Source organism: Gracilinanus agilis, chromosome 1 (assembly GCF_016433145.1).
Source record: "Gracilinanus agilis isolate LMUSP501 chromosome 1, AgileGrace, whole genome shotgun sequence".
Taxonomy (NCBI): Eukaryota; Metazoa; Chordata; class Mammalia; order Didelphimorphia; family Didelphidae; genus Gracilinanus; species Gracilinanus agilis.
The window spans coordinates 87,940,158-87,958,139 of NC_058130.1; the positions used below are offsets into that span (position 1 = coordinate 87,940,158).

Sequence of the window (17,982 nt, forward strand, 5' to 3'; positions counted from 1 at the left end):
AGGCTGTGAGGACAGGGGAGAAAGCGGTTGGCCAAGTGGAGTATAAATACCCTGGCAGCCCTGGCTTTTGGTTCCTTTCACTTCCCTTGGACCTGAGATCTGTGGATCCTGGTCTTTTGGGGATTGGTGACTTGCTTGGCTCAACCTTGCAAGATCCTCCTGTCTTGTACCTGACTAGCATTGTCAACCTGTACCCAGACCATCACTCTTCTGATTCTACTGCCCCTAGATATTTAGGAATTCAAATCATCTGTAGCTATCTAGGTTTCCCAGGGCCGGGGAGGGACCCGGGAGGTGGGCAGGAGAAGAAGAGGGGTGGATCCTGAAGGCTGTATAGGCATAACATCTAGCAGGAAGAGGAAGCTGAAAGACATCAAACAGCAGCTTGCTTACTCTGGTTTGGCTGTGGCCAGGCTGAGCCAGAGGAGCTAACTATCAGAATCAATTACCTGCCTACAGCTCTGAGGGTTTATTATTATCAATTAGGGTTTCCCAATTCCTCTACCCATTTCCCAATACTCCATCTTTGCTAAAATATAGATAAACTATTCAAGTACCTTCCTAGAGTGGTTGTTTCATAGCTTCTCTGGGAAGGGAGTCACGCAGTCAGATAAACCGTTACCAAGGCTAATAGAGCCCAATATCTATCATTAATCAACCCCAGGTGGGACCTGAAGGGATACCATCCATTGACCTGAAGGATCCTGCCTGGGCACTGTTATAAAGAAGGGAGGTGTTACATCATCTAGCTAGGTGGCAAGCCTCAGTTGATCTTGCACTAGTCACAGTCTGAACTATCATTGCTGTCACACAATTAGCAGTGGAAGTATCCAGTTTACCATTTCTCTCCCTCCATCTGCCCATTTATTTTTATAACACATGCTTGTGTTTCAAAGGAAGGAGCAAATCTTGATCATTTCCCACTCTTTTAGTAGGCTAATATTTCACAAAAATGTTCACATTAATCTTAAATTTCTCCTTTTTTTTATCAGTGGCTTTCTTTTTTACAAATATAATTTCAATCAATTAACAAGTTTGTTAAATTCTTGCCATGTTCTAAGAACTGTGCTTGGCTCCAGGAATACAAATAAGAATAAGTCACTAATCCAAAGAAGTTTATCCTTTGATTGTTTGAATGCCCATTATAGGTTAAGTTGCTTGTCAACTTATGACCAGAATTTCTCTCTCCTTTTGTATTAGGATGTCAGAGTTGATTGAGAAAGAAACTGAAGAATATCGTAAGGGAGATCCAGATCCATTTGATGATAGACATCCTGGTAAGATCTCTTTTTATTGATTCTTGTGTTTGATCTTTGTAAAATAAAAAAAGCTGCCAGTTGTAGTAAGTGTTTTATATTATTAGACTGCCTTTTTCTGAGTAGTTCAGATAACGTTTGCATGTTATCCCATTTGTTTGTGAATTTTTTTCATATTCTTCCCTTAAGCCATTACATTTTTTAGATAATGGTATTGTGCCTGTTTTAAAAATTAGGTAACTTTGACAACAGATCAACTATTTATAAAAAGTTGACAACAGAGCAACTATTTATTCTATAACAACAGTAATTATAAACATTAAGTGCCTATTGTATGCTATACATAGGGTTTTTCAAAGTAGATAAGATGTGACACTTGTCATGGCACTTGAAGTCTCAGATATAAATATAATATGTAACTATAATAATTACAATATCATTACAGAAAAGTCTGGCAGCATCCTTGTGAAGTAGTGCAAAGACTGATTGCTATAGAATCCAAAGAGTGGGACTATAACACTGGTCTGACTCTGCATAGGTCACTTAGCCTCCACAAGCCTCTGTGGAAGCAGCAAGAGGACTAAACTGGATGATCTGTGATCAGGTTCTTAGGGCTCAAAATCCTAGGCATTTTTGTTCAGTCACTTTTCATTTGTGTCCAACTTTTTGTGACCCTATTTGTAGTTTTCTTGGCAAAGATACTGGAGTAGTTTGCTGTTTCCTTCTCCAGCTCATTTTATGGATGAGGAAATTGAGGCCAATGGGATTAAGTGATTTGCCCAGGGTCACACAAGAATGGAATATCTCAGGTCAGATTTGAACTCAGGTTTTCCTCACTCCAGGCCTGGTACTCTATCTGCTGAGCCACCTAGCTGCCCCAAGGCATTAAGGCTTGCAAAAAAAGGGCTTTGTGAGTGTTAAATACCTTGCTCTAAGTTGTGGAGTTGGTTTGAGAGCCTGAAATAATGTGCATATCTCTTGACTCTCCAGGTTCTAGTGTTCTCTCTGCTAGATTATACTGTTTATAGCAGTGATGGGCAAACTTTTTAAAGAGGGGGCCAAAGGAAAGGAAATGTTCATCTGTCAGTCTGTTTCTAAGGCACCTCTTTCAAAGTTTCATTGTATTGTATCCTACTCATTGTGTTTGTCAGATTAGGAATAAATGTTGGGCAGTTGGGCAGCCGGATAGAACATTTCAGGGGGCTGCATCTGGCCCACAGGCCATAGTTTGCCCATCACTGGTTTATAGTAATTTTGGTTTTTATTTTGGGCTAATTATAGTGGAATAAAATGGGCAGCTAGGTGCAGCAGTGGTTAAAGTGCCAGACCTGGAGTTAAGAAGACTCATGTCCTTGAGTTCAAATCTGGCCTCAGACATTAATTGGGTGACTCTGGACAAGTCACTTAATAACTCTTTTGCTGGAGAAGGAAATGGAAAACCACTCCAATATTTTTACCAAGAAAACCCTAAACAGGGTTATAAAGAGCTGGACATGATTGAAACTGACTGAACCACAACAAATTGTAATGGCACTTCAGAATAACACAATCTACCTTAGTATGTGATTTGTAATCACATAGTGGGATGTACACATTAGACTTCAAGTAACAAGTTTAAGATCTTGTAAGTTTTTTCTTTATAATCAAAATATAAGCAATATTCAGCAGGATATAAGTGAAAACAAAAGTTTCTTTGAAAATATGTATTTTATATATCTTCCTCCACTCACCTGGCCTGACATATATATCCTTTTCTTTCAAGCCTTCATACCAATATAACTACATCCTCAAAATCCCATTCATTTAATAATATTCATTGTTTACTCTTCTGAAACCATTTCCCTAAATTTTCTTTTCCATGTCCCTTTTGTAGTTCTTTTGTAGTAAAAAAAAAATTGTATTGAAGTCTTTTTTTCTTCATATAGCTAATGCCCCAAAGACATTCCTTCACCATAGACCCATCTCTTCCCTCATATGTATATTAAACAAATCAATGCATTGGTGGCCATGTCTGACAACATATGTTTTATTCTTTACTTATAGTCCATTGCTTCTCTGACAAAGGGGTGAGGTATGTCTTAGATTTCTAAATCAAGATTAAGCATTGCATTGATTTTAAGTTCTGATGCCTTTCAATGATGTTTTGCTTTTTGATGATGTGGTTATATGAATTTTTTATCTTGGCTTTCCTTATTTTATTCTGAACATTTCATACAATAGTAATAGCTAGCATTTATATAGTGCCTTAAGGTTTGCAAAGCACTTTACAAATATTACCTCATTTTTTCCTCACAATAATCCTGGGAGGTAGGTGCTATTATCATCCATCCCTGTCTTAGAGGAAACCGAATCAGACAAAGGTGAAGTGACTTGCCTTATACCCAGGTCACATAGCTTATTAACTGTTTGAGGCAGGATTTGAGCATAGGTCTTTTGGACTCTAGGACAAGCACTGTATCCATTGTGCCTCCTAGCCACCTCTAACAAGTCATCTCAAATTTTAATTTCTTATTCATTATTTTTATAACAAAATAATTTTCCATTATGTTTTTGTTCCGTTCTTTCACAATTAAGAACATTCCATTTGTTTTTAATTTTTTACTGTCACAAAAAAGTTGCTATAAATATTTTTGTATACACATCACCTTTTCCTTTGCTTTTGCCCTCTCTAAAGAACTTGCCAAGAAGTGGTAGCATTGGTCAGAGAGTAGACAGGGTTCAGTGACTTTTCTAGTATAATTCTAGATTGTTTCCTAGAACAAAGACGTTACAGTTTTATATTCTCACCTCTAATAACAGTTTGATGGAGTAGATCTAGGGAACTTCATTGCTCATTTAGAAGCTTCTAGGTGGTGCAGTGGTGGACAGAGGACTGGACCCGGACTCAAGAAGACCCGAGTTCAAATCTTGTTGTAGTTACTAAATAAGTGACTCTGGGCAAGTCACTTAACCACTCTCTCTGATTCAGTTTTCTCATCTGATGAGGATGTAAGATGAGAATGACAGTAATACCTATTTCCCAGGGTTGTTGTAAGGATAAAATGAGATAGTATTTGTAAAACTTTTTATAAACCTTAAAATGTTAAATAATGCTAGCTATCGTTATTGTTATTGCTGTTGTTATTGTTGTGTTTCTTCCATTGTCCAGTGGTTAGAATTATTTACTATTTTTCTTTCTGGTTAATTTAGCTAAAAGTATTAGATTTAAGAGAAAATTTAAGTGTTGAATATAAATCCTATAACCAGAATTTTAATTCAGAAATAACTTAGCAATCATTTTAAAAGTATCTACTATGATCCAAGGCTCTAGAGATGTAAAGACAAAAGTGAAACAATTTATTTATTCAAGGAGTTTATATAACATGATAATATTAGAACTGGAAGGGATCTTATCTTGGAAGTTATATACTCTAGCTCCATCTCATTTTATTTTATTTTATTTTATTTATGTTGTACTTTTTTTTTTTAACCCTTGTACTTCGGTGTATTGTCTCATAGGTGGAAGAGTGGTAAGGGTAGGCAATGGGGGTCAAGTGACTTGCCCAGGGTCACACAGCTGGGAAGTGGCTGAGGCCGGGTTTGAACCTAGGACCTCCTGTCTCTAGGCCTGACTCTCAATCCACTGAGCTACCCAGCTGCCCCCTCATTTTATTTTATTATTAATTTTAAAAAATAGATTACTTTCCATCTTAGAGTAAAAAATGTATATTGATTGTATATTGATTCCAAGGCAGAAGATCGATAATTGGAGTTTAAGCAGTTTGCCCAGGGTCACATAGCCAGGAAATATCCGAGGCCAGATTTAAACTCAGGACTTCCTCTCTCTATGTCAGCTCAATCCACTCAGCCATCTACTTTCCCTTTCTATCTCATTTTACAAGCGCAGGGATGTTGTGGCTTATTCTAAATCATACAATTAATAAATTATAGAGACAGAATTTGAACCTATGTTCTCACCAGATCAAGAATTTTTCCCATTGGGGGACAGCTGGGTGGCTCAGTGGATTGAGAGCCAGACCTAGAGGCAGGAGGTCCTAGGTTCAAATTTGACTTCAGACATTTCCTAGCTGTGTGACCCTGGGCAAGTTACTTAACCCTTATTGCCTAGTCCTTACTGCTCTTTGGTCTTGGAACCAATATACAGTATTGATTCTAAGATGGAAGGTAAGAGTTATTTAAAAAAAAATAATTCTTTCCAATGATGATGGAAGACATGAAAGAAAAATAATTTATTATTTATCTGATTATTTTGGTGTCTTCTATACTGATAGTTTTGTTCTCACACATAAAGTAGTTTCATTGGGCATTACAAATGAGACTGGCCAAGGGGTTCATACTAGACCCTCTGCCATACTTTCACTAGAGTTTTCTGATGTAACCTTACAGAGTGAAAATAATTTAGTTAATATAACATGGATTCAGTAAATGCTTTATAGTTTAAGGAAATATGAAGATAAATATAATGGGAAATTATTAAAATAGGGAATTATGAAAGAGGATTTGAATAGGGAAATAGGCATATGTCAGAAGAAAATGCCAGCAGTTATCATGGAGAGATGGAAAGGGCAGAATGACATCTTTTCTATTAAAGTTGTAAAATTAATTTTTTAAGACCTTAGTTATATTAAATTGTTTGCTAATAGTAAAGGCCTTAGTTCTTTAATCTGTAAAAACTGAAGATCATGGTTTGAATGATCTCAACAGTTCTTGTAATCCAAAGCATTTTGTGTTTTTTGAGTTTTATATTCTTTAATATACCTATGTTAAATTCCACTTAGAGTTAAATAGCAATGTAGTAGCCTTATCCTTAGTAGTTCTCAATCTTTTTTCTGTGACTCAAAATTGAATGTCAGTAAGGTTTTGTCAGCCTGAGACCAAAAAGGAAACTCATATGATAGCCTTTATCAAATTAATACATAGTAGTGATTAGTAAAATGCAGAAACTTACATTTTAATTTAATTTCAAAATAAAACCTATTAATATATTTTGGAGCAACTAGATGACTTAGTGGATAGAACACTCTGCCTGATCCAAACCCAAATCCAGCATTGATACCCACTAACTATGTGGCCTTGGGAAAGTCACTTAACCTCTTTCCCTCAGTTCCCCATCTGTAAAATGAGGATAATAATAGCACCTCCCAGGACCATTGTGAAGATCAAATGAGGAGATAATTGTAAAATGTTAAGCAAAGTACCTGGTACCGTATTAATTATGTTATAAATATTAGTTATTATTATTGTTGTTATTATTTCTTCACATAATCTAGGTCATTGGCTTGCTTCTCTTTTCCATCATTACTCAAGAGCGTATGTGAATCAGTGGATTGAGAGCCAGGCCCAGAGATGAGAGGTCCTGGGTTCAAATTTGTCCTCAGACACTTCCTAGCTGTGTCACTTGAGCAAGTTACTTGACCCCCATTGCCTAGCCTAGCCCTTACCACTTTTTTGCCTTAGAACCAATATACAATATTTATTCTAAAATTGAAGGTAAGGGTTAAGAAAAAAAAAAGAGTGTACATGAAAAAGATGTCAATGACTATTGGTTCTGTAGAACTAGATGATTAACTGGTACCTTTTTAAAGATGCTTTTGCTGCTGGAAGCCTTACTCTGTTTTTCTGGGGGAGGTTGGTCATTGAACCTCTTCTTTCAGCTATATACTTTGTTTCCCCAAAAGCCTCCTTCTTAATCCTGGCTTATCCTACCATCTTTTTTTCTTAGCTTCCTATGATAGAGCCTCCTCAAACTTATTTCTTGTTAGACCAGCATTCATAGAATGATAAATTTAGAGTTGTAAGGGAATTGTGTCCATCTCCTACAACCAGATGAAAAAATAGAGGCCCAGGGAAATTAAATGGCTTGCCCAAAGTCACACAAGTTAAATAAGGTGGGATTTGAATCTAGGTTCTCTTTATATCCAGTGCTGGAAAAGTAACTTAGTACACTTCAGAAATTCCCTTTAAAAATGTCCCAGTAAAAGTATCCTCCCTCTTTATTTCTGCCTCTTGGCTTTCTGAAAGTCCCAGCTAAAAATCCACCTTCTATAGGATGCCTTCCCTCTGTTCTTTCCAGTTTATCATCTATCTGTTTTATTTGTACCTAGTTATTTATATGTTTTGTTCCCCATTAGATTGTGAGCTCCTTGAGAGCAAGGACTGATTTTTGCCTTTTTTTGTATTCCTATTGGTTAGCATGATGTGGCACATAGTAAGCCCTTAATAAATGTTTACTGACTGACTGAAGCCTATGAAATAATATCTGAAATCCATTTTTTTCAGGAGATTTTCATTTTTTTCTTTGTTCCCTCTCATCCAGGTTTAAAAACAAATTTTAATCAATATCCTGTGTCCCCTTCCAGCTTTCTGACTATGTACATGTAATTGGAATGGCTGACTCATACCTTTATTCTTTCCCTTTTGTCTTTGCAGGTCGAGCTGATCCCGAATGTATGCTGGGCCACCTATTGAGAATACTCTTTAAGAATGATGATTTCATGAATGCAGTGGGTTTGCTTTTTTTCATTTATTTCTTCTGTAGAATTGTAGTCAACAAATGTTATGATTTCATCATCTTTTGTCATTAATTTACTTTATCATAGTGACTTAGGTTGCACCAAATGGGAATTAGAGGAAATGGATTTGTTTTATACCATTCATTTGGAAAAGTATTAAATAAGTTTCCTTTGTGATAGATTTGTACTAGTTTTTGGATAACATGTTCTCATTCGTGTTTATTCAGCTTCAAGGTATTTGGTAAGAGATTCTAGGGTTCTTTTGTAGTTTGACAAAATGTTTGATCTTAACATGTTTCTTCTTCATTCCTTTATTCCTGGACTTAGAAGGCAAAAGAGTGGCAGAGGAAGTGTAGCTCATTATAATTTTTTTTTTTAAGAGTAGACATGTTTTTGTTAAAGCATTGAGTAAGAGTTGTCAAAAGTTTCTTTCTTGCATAGTGCCTTGTTTTCAATGATTGTTTGTTTTCTCCCCCCCCATGGACTTTCTTGTGAATTGAAGTTATGCTCTTCTGTAAAGCATAAAGTTTAAATCTATCTTTTTTGTAAATGTTTATATAAACTTTTTTTGAATTCAGAGACTAGTTTTTGATTAGTTGTTGCCAAGGATCTGCTGACACATAATGCCAATTCCGGTCCTGGTGGCTGACTTCTTTGATAACTTAAATTGGGGATTTCTCTTTTACTTGCAAGTCCATTTCCCTTGAATTTCCTTTACTTGCATTGTTGCTGAGTTGTCATTTTTTAAAAGTTATCTTTCATTATGGGATTTTTCTCTTTGCAATTATGTCATGTTATATTTTGAGGGCACTGTTGTAAAAGATACATATTCTCTTTTGACTTCAATGCTGTGCACCTGAAGGCTGCTTGTAATAATAATTGAAGGGTTACATATTGATTGACAGTGTTCTCTTTCACAGTTTTTTGATGAGCAGATTTATTACATTACCTTAATTTTCCTAGATTGAATTCCTAATAGTCCTTTACTTTTACCTATAGTTGGTGAATGCATATGTGATGACAAGCAGAGAGCCTCCTTTGAACACAGCTGCTTGCAGACTCTTGTTAGATATCATGCCTGGGCTGGAAACTGCTGTTGTCTTTCAAGAAAAGGTACCTAATTTAAAGAAATGTGTTTAATTTAGGAATTTCTAAAATTCTATGCCATGTAATATACATAATTTATAATGTAATATACATAATTTATGCTTAAAGAAATCTGTTGCTCTAATGTTTCTAGTGACATCACATTAAAAAAGTATAAATTTAACCATTAATAAGACTACTCATATACAAACAAGAACAAAAATTTTACAGAACTGTAAACTTGTTAGTTTTTTAAAATTATGTATATTAAGTCTAACATCCTATTAAGTTTATCTCATTTTGAAATTTTTCTTTTCTGTGTAGTTTTCCCCATAATTTATTATTTGTAGTAATTTTATTATTATATCTATCATTATTATATCTATCATATATCTAAGGTTTGCAATGGGCTTTACAAATGTTATCTCATTTTATTCCAGCACCCCTGAGAGGTAAGCTCTTATTATCTTCCTATCCGCATTTTACGTATGTGGAAACCAAAACAGACCGGTTACATATGTTTATAATAGGGTCACATAGCTAAGAAGTACCTGTGGCCAAATTTAAACTCAAGTTTTTTCTTTCACACTGATCACCTATCTATTATCAGAATACATATTTCTTTTGGTTTTTGCTTTCTTTAATGCATTACTTCATATATCTTTCCATAAATTTTTTGGTTTTTCATCCAGTAATGTTCCATTACAACCACATATCATAATTTGAGCCACTTAGTCACATGGTTGTTGATCATATGATTGTTGCTAGATTTTTGCTATCGCGAATGTTGTTAAAAATATTTTAATACAATTTTTTTTTTACTGTCACTAACATCTATAGGGTATAGTACTAGTAGTGGAATTCCCATGAACAATTTTGTAATTTGTTTTATTACATGTTGCTTTACCAATGGTACAGGTCTGCAATCAGTATAATAGTGTGCCTGTTTTTACAAGACCCTGCCGGCATTAAACTTCATTTTTACTATCTTTGCTAATGTAATAGATGAATGTAGTATCTGGGTTGTTTTCATTTGCATTTCTCTGATTAGTATAGATTTGTACATTTTATATACTTAGTTTTCAAATCATATATGTTATTGATAATTTATGGAATTGATAATTATTTTGAGAATTGTCTGTTCTTTTATTTTTTGTACAGTCATCTGTTGGGGAAAGGATTATTTTCATAAATTTGGGTCATTTCCTTATGGATTTTGACTGTCTTGGAGTGAGATATGCTCTCTCCAAATCTGGTTTGGCTATTGACCCCTAGACTTCTTTTGGATCCTCACTTCCATCTTTACCCCACTCCCCTTTTCAACTTCTTTTTGTGTATTATCTTCCTTCATTCGAATGTAAACTTCTTGAGGGCAGGGACCATCTTTTTTCTTGTTTTGTATTCCCAGCAATTAGCACAGTGGCTCACACCCAGCAACCACTTAATAAATGACCCGTCTATCAAACATGCAAATATTTTAATGCTAGACTTTGGTCAAAGTAGACACATTTTTGTAAATGGATTTAGCCACTTATTAGCTTCCCTAAAAGCAAGATTTAAACTTGGGTCAGATGAAGCAATCTGAAAATCTTGGTGGTAGGCATAAACTGAGTGAAGGTATTGGCAGTAAGTAGGCTTTAAAAGCTTTTAAATAGACTGAATGAGAATAGAGTACTTTAGCAAACAGTTCACTTTTTGGTCAAATGGAGAGATTCAAAGGCAACCCCTTTTTAGACTATAAACTTTCTTTGTAAAAATCTTACATGAAATTTGGTTTAAGTTATCACCTCATAAAAATAGTTGAGAGTAAAACCAACCTAAGGAAAGCTCTGTAAGAGATTCAGGGAAACAAAGTCATCCTGAGGGCATTTAAAGATGAAACTATGGGGGCAACTGGGTAATTCAGTGGATTGAGAGTCAGGCCTAGAGACTGGAGGTCTTAGGTTCAAATCCAACCTCAGCCACTTCCCAGCTGTGTGACCCTGGGCAAGTCACTTGACCCCCATTGCCCACCCTTACCACTCTTCCACCTATGAGCCAATACACCGAAGTATAAGGGTTTAAAAAAAAAAGATGAAACTATAAAGTTGACAATAAATTAATGAAAGATGAAAAAGATCTGCAAAGATTTTTCTTAATGCTCTTTCATGAAGTGTAGTGGAACCATTATACTTGGGCTCTAACTTCCATAGCCCCAGATGTGCTGATAGAAGATGTAGAAAATAACATTGAAGAGAATAAAAATGGGAAAAGCTACTATATTAGATAGAAAAAGTATATATAGAGATCTGTTAAGAGTCTCTATGATCATGCAGACATTGAAGGATTGATTCTCACAGTATGTGAAGGGGAAAAGATACAGAAGGCATAGGAAAAATTTCTTTCTTCAGTACTCAAAAATGAGACCAAGAAAATTTTACTTACTACCATCCCATGCATACACATGTTTTAAAAATATAAATAATAAATATTTTTAAAATATTTACTTTCCCATCTATATAACATTTTTATGAGAATAATCTACTTATACATTGAGGGCATTCTTGGTGAAGGTATTAGTAGAGAACATAATAGGCTTTTTATAAGTGAAATTCTATACTAGACCACATTTACCATCCAACAATTGATTGAAAGATGTAACAAATTGAAGATCCCATTGTATTTAGTGATTGTTGACTCAAAAGTATTTGATTCAATAGAGCAAAACATTATCTTGGACTTTCTTCCCTGCATAATCTCAACATTAATCAAAATTTCAATGAAAGTGAATTCATCACTGACTAACATTAGGTACAACATAAAACTTGTAGTTTTGCATTTGCTTTTGTAATGGAGGATATCTAGCACAAGATCCAAGTTATAGAGGGATTCCTTTTCGATGAGGTCCTTCAGTATTCTTCTTTGTAGATTATATTGGTTGTATTGGTTATATCAAACTTCGGAATATGCAGAATCTACTAATTGAGATTTAAAAGCACTCAAAAGAGTTACCTGATCCACTTGCACAGGAAAAAACAAGTAAATGAAGAGTTCCTATTGTCCATATTATGATATACAGTTAGAGGGACAACCTAAAGAGCTCACGTATTCGTCTATTTATTTTGGTCAAATATGACAAATAAACAGTATGTTGGACCAAGCACTAAACTAGTAGAGGATACTGAATCTTGAGGTCATTAAAAGAACTTTGTTGTGTCCAAAGCTTCTCCTTGAAACAAAGGGTTATCTTGGTAACTTCCAAACCTATTTTCTCTTCCTTCCCCTCCTTGGTGATGTAAGGAGTAAAAATTATTATTGGACTGAATATTTAAGAGTTTTGGTCACCAGGAATTGATTACACAATTTCCAAATTAAAGACCCAAGTCCGGATGATTTTTATGGTAATTTATAGATAGGAAGAGTGAAAGTAGGGAAAATGAGAGAGAGAGAGAGATAGAGAGAGAGATGTGTGTGTGAGTGTGTGTGTGTTACTCCGGCCTAGTCCAAAGGTCTGAACCAGGCAGGGCTTCAAAGGCCCCAACAAAGCGGGGCACAGAGGTTAATTAAAACAAGTCTTCTAGCCATGAGGCCTCTTCTAAGACAGGAGACCTTTTTGGAAGCTAGTGCCTCCAGAAAAGTGAAGGAAAGGGAATCAGCCTTTCACTCATCCACATGACAATCCAAAAGGAAGCAGTCTATAGCGAGTAAATAAACATACAAGGAATAGTAGAGGGATAAGGGGATGAATGAGGAATGATTGGGATAAAGTGAGTTAACTGCCTGACACACAAATACACTGGGAATTTCATCTACTCCCCCAAACACAGGACACAGCTAGGAGTGAGTGGTGACACGGGTTGTGAATGGCAGTTAGACCCAACTGTCTTCCTTAAGTAAGCCAGGGAATAACAACTCAATTAGTGAGTTCTTGATTGGTTGTGGAGAAGGAAAGTCATCTATAAGTTATAAAAGCTATTTAATAAAGTCTTGGGAAGGAAGGTGGGATTAGTTTGTCTAAGCTAAGGCTAAGGTATCTGCCAACTGCCAATAGAATGTGCTGGCTTCACAGACCTAAGCACAGACAGGCAGCCAAGCTGGGAATCAGGAGTGACTGCTGTGGGCTTTGGAGTCAAAGGGGATTTTCTCATGTTCCTGGAGATGATATATCAAAGCTGAGACCATGATGTTCAGGTAGATGAATAAATCCTTGTCAGCCAATAAATCCACAGACTGGGTTAGAGACACTCTGTGACTAGTCCACCCAGTCACAGAGACATGCCCTTCCCTCAGTCCTGATGCTTGCCAGATGTCTCCCCAGTATCTCCAACAACAGGATACAAAATGCTAACTGGATCCAAGATGCCACACACCTTGCACCTTGCTCCTGGCAGTTCAGACTCCCAACAACTCCTCTTTTTACATTCTGTATAGAATGTCCATCTCTTCCAGCAAATCTCCTGTGTCCTTCTATCTGTGCATTGCTGTTTCCTCTCTACCTATCTTCATGTCCTACCTTATATTTGCCTACAACAAGTCTGAGGTCTCAAACCTGAGCTCCTCCAAGGCCAAGTTCAAAGGGCCAAAATCATCCTCACAGGAAGTTAACTTCATATTTAAAAGATAGTTCTTTGCGTCATTTTCTGCGTCCACCCTCCAGTTCTATGTGGACAAATGGCAGCCTCAACCTTGCTTCGGTCTGCCCAGTGGGCAGTCAGTTCTTTCTGATTTGTCAGTCACCAGCACATGTGGGCCATAGATCCTCCCCTTTGCCAATTAATTCTAAGTGGGTTGGGGTGTACATATTCCTTGTGCCTAAAGTCTAAGGAATAAATAGGGGTGAATTAATTTCATCTTCACAATGAACCATCCACTGTAAAAAAGGGATTGGTGAAAGGATAACCTTGAGACAGTGATGTTGAGACTGAGTAACATGATTTGGTAAAATAGGAAATGCACCAAAAGGCTAAACATATTACATTTTCTTTCTTCCTTCCTTTCTTTTTTCTTTTTCTGGTTCAGATCTGTGTTTTTACTGATGTAGGAGAACTTGTGTAGATTCTTTCCACTGATGCAGAGCAGCAAGTTCTCTGAGATTTATGTATAGTCTCAGAAAGTTACTTGGGGGCTTGGAATTGTTAAGTGACAGAATGGTGATACAGTCTGTGTTGAAGGCAGGATTTAATGTCAGGTTTTCCAGTTTCCAAGACTCAACCTCTATCCACTATGCCATGCTGCCTGCCAAATACAAGAAAACTACTTCTATGTTAGCTCTTTACATTATTTTAGTGAGTGATTTGGAGGCTAGGAAGGAATTGAGGTATCTTGAAGCCATGGTAGGGATAAAATAAAGTTTAGGAAAAGTTCAGGTAAGGTGAGTGGTAGAAAGAAGGGAGCTATTTTGATCAGAAGAGAATTTCAAGTTTTAAGGTTATATATATATAATAAGGTGCAGTTATTGATGATGATGAGATTCCTGCAGTTGAATGTAAACTTTTTGAGGGCAGAAGCAATTTTTATTTTGGCCTTGATATCTCAGGTTCCTAGTAGAGTGTATAACATTTGATGTTATTTGATGCCTTATCAATAGTTGTTGAATTGAATTTAACGTATATTCATTTTTGTAGATCGCACAGGTGAAGAAAAGAATTTTTCACAAGTGTTAGAGATTAATGAATTGAGAGAAGACTAAGCGTATTCAAGGGAAAATCCCCATGTATATTGCATCCCCTAAGTATGATGACAAATGTAGATAGGAGCCAGGTGCTGACCTCTATTTGAAAAGATGGAAAGTGCCTAGAAGTAGGACCAAGGATGTAGACCAGATAATAGAATTCTAGATGAAGTCAATGTCAGGAGAGATTTCAGAGTGACGGTAGGAAAAGATGAGTCTAGACATGGCAGTGGTTTGGAAGGAGTATGTTGAATACTGAACCAGTTGGTCAGGAGGCATGATGGAAAGAACAAACCACAGTAAAGATGATAGCCCAGTATGTTAATGTCTTCTAGAGGATGCCAGGTTGTCTAGCATATTAGAATAGAAGATGGAAAGGTGAGGTATTAGTGTGTTTTCTGCTAACAGAATGGGTTTTCCAGAGGTTTTAGTGGAATAGCAGGAGAGTAGAAGAGAGAAGAAACTGGGAAGGGTTGAGGTTGGATGGGAAATGAGAGTGTGGGTAGAAGTAACAGGGAAAATGGATTATAGAGCTAAGGGGGGGAGCAAGATGTACGAGTTTGTTAGCTCCGTTGGGATTTTTTTTTTGAAAAATTTTACTTAATTAATTGATTTAGAATATTTTTCCATGGATACATGATTCATGTTCTTTCCCTCCACTCCTCTCTTCCCAACCCCCCACCCTCCCCCCACCAGCCAACAAGTAATTCCACTGGGTTTTACATGTGTCTTTGATCAAAACCTATTTGCATTAGGGTGATTGCTTAAAGTCTCCATTCCCAATCATGTCCCCATTGACCCATTTGATCAAGCAGTTGCTTTTCTTCTGTGTTTCTACTTCCACAGTTCTTTCTCTAAGTGTGAATAATGTTCTTTCTCATAAGTCCCTCAGAATTGTCCTGGATCATTGCATTATTGCTAGTAGAGAAGTTCATTATATTCAGTTGTGCCATAATATATCAGTCTCTGTGTATATGGTTCTCTTGGTTCTGCTCCTTTCACTCTGCTTCAATTCCTGGAGGTCATTCCAGTTCACATGGAATTCCTCCAGTTCATTATTCCTTATAGCACAAAAGTATTCCATCACCATCTGTTGGGATTTTTTACATCCTCTAAGAGCCTGTGAGGGTAGAAGACTTTGTATGGATATCTTATGGGCCAGTTGTGAGTACATTGACATCTTAAGGACATTCTCTCTAAACCCTGGGAAGCTGAGTTTTCAGGGGACTACATCAGGATAGATATTATAATAGATTAGGGCAATAATTGGATTTTGAAGCAATCATATGCCCAATTAAATTTATTCCTAGTAAGTGCCAAAGTGGGATGCCTTTTTCATATGTCTACTTCAGTGATGTAGCTAGTAGGTGGTCTTTCCTTAAGACAGTTTATGCATACTCTTTTGCTATGTCGTCCTATGTATGAACTAACCATGATGTGACTAGGAATTGTCCAGGAATATATCTTAAATATTCAGGAATTTTAAATAATGTATTCCACTTTGTGGATGATGACCTGAGTAAGGAGAGAGAATTGACAGGAGTGAAGAAAATTAAGACTTTTATCTAGACAGATTCTGAAAAGTTATGCCTTCTGAATTTTTCTTTTTTTCCCCTTAAACTATAGGAAGGAATTGTTGAGAACCTGTTCAAATGGGCAAGAGAGGCTGATCAACCACTGAGGACTTATTCCACTGGATTGTTGGGAGGTGCTATGGAAAACCAAGACATTGCTGCCAACTATAGGGATGAGAACTCACAGTTGGTAATGATCATATTGGAATGAATTTTGCATGGAGGTGGAGAAGGATGGTGGTGCTTGTAAATAAAAATGCCTTCCTGCCATTTAAATCTGATGCAAATGTCTCCCATTTGTCATCGGGCAGGTGGGATTGCTTGACGCGGCTGTGGTGTCACAGATGTCTCCTGGTGGTATACTCTCTCCTTACCTTTTCTCTTTATTGTATTGGGTGATCTCCTTTCCTAAACTTTGCAGTCCTGTATTCCTTACCTTAACTGCTCATATTTCTATGCTTTAAACATATTTTTTTGTTTTTTAATGAAATTACTTGTCATCTTGTCCAGAATGAGTTTTTTTGCTAAGTCACTAGAAAGAAAGATATGCTTTGTTTTTGTTTTGTCTTGCTTAAAAAAAAAGTACAGTAGTCATCTGTCACTTTGTGTGAGGGGTAGGCAAATTTTAGGTACTTTTCGGGTTAGGTTTATTTGTATATCATTAGACATACTGATGTACCTATTTCTAGTGACATGTGGGCTTTCAAAATAACAAGTAAAAGTTGTTTAAAAGTAGTCACAATCTATTTTCACAGATGTTTCTTTAAACTTTGCTGATACAGTTTATGTTTCTGTTTGGGTACAATGATATGACTTGCTTATTCTAGACATCTGTATTCAGTGATTAGTATTTTTCACAAGTAGTAGGTATGTTAGTATTGATCTCTTCTATAGAATTATATATATTATTACTTCCTAAATGAGGCACACTTAAAAATATGTTTTTCTATGGTCATGACTTCACTCCTGCAGTTCAGTAATATCTGGCAAATACTACTTTCTCATTTAAAGGTAAAGGCTCAGGGAAAGAATATTTGGGGGAAGGATAGTGGGATGGGACTTGATTCGGTTTATAATTAGAAATTTCAAACCATCAAAAATATAATGCGCTTTAACTTTATTTGCATTAGTGAGTAGTAGTGAGTATTTAGTGTAATGAGTAGTAACATTTAGAAGTTATTGTTTTTTCACTAAATTCTTGGGTTACGGAAATAAGATTGCAGATTAAGGCACTGTTCAGTGGTAATACTTTTTTCTTAATTTGTGTTTTCAGGTGGCTTTAGTTCTTCGGAGACTTAGGGAACTGCAGGTTCATGAAATGACTTTACGGCAGGAAAATAAACGTCCCAGCCCTCGAAAGTTGCCCTCAGAACCGCTGTTGCCACTGGATGAAGAAGCGGTGGACATGGACTATGGGGAAATGACAATGGATGGAGAACAAGAAGAGACCTCTGGGGATATGGAGATTTCCTTTCACCTTGATTCGGGCCATAAGACTAGTAGCAGAGTGAATTCAACCACCAAACTTGAGGATGGAGGGTTGAGAAAAAGTAAAATGGCAAAACAGGGTGACAGAGATGGCTTCAGAAAGGCCAAGCAAAAGTTGGGCTTCTCAACTTCTGAGCCAGAACGCATGTTTGTTGAACTCTCTAACAGCAGCTGGTCAGAAATGTCCCCTTGGGTTATTGGTACTAATTATACCCTTTATCCTTTGACTTCTGCTTTAGAGCAACGACTTATTCTTCAATACTTGACCCCACTAGGAGAGTATCAGGAGGTATGTATAGAGGTGTAACATGTATTTTTTTCTCTTTTAAGATGAGCTTCCTCTATAGTTGGAGGAAATGAAATGTTATAGTAAAAATACTATTGCAATAGTATGAGGCGTGGGTTTTTCTTAACTA

General features: G+C 36.4%; 1 protein-coding gene across 1 annotated transcript in view; it reads left to right on the plus strand.

The window, feature by feature from the left end:
- Window positions 1–17,982, plus strand: part of DCAF1 (DDB1 and CUL4 associated factor 1) — a 91,856-nt gene that overhangs the window by 31,074 nt on the left and 42,800 nt on the right. Inside the window, exons 3-7 of the mRNA XM_044675836.1 lie at window positions 1,201–1,277; window positions 7,686–7,759; window positions 8,768–8,881; window positions 16,131–16,268; window positions 17,352–17,855. Of these exons, the coding sequence (XP_044531771.1) occupies window positions 1,201–1,277; window positions 7,686–7,759; window positions 8,768–8,881; window positions 16,131–16,268; window positions 17,352–17,855 (907 nt within the window). The remainder of the gene's footprint in view (window positions 1–1,200; window positions 1,278–7,685; window positions 7,760–8,767; window positions 8,882–16,130; window positions 16,269–17,351; window positions 17,856–17,982) is intronic.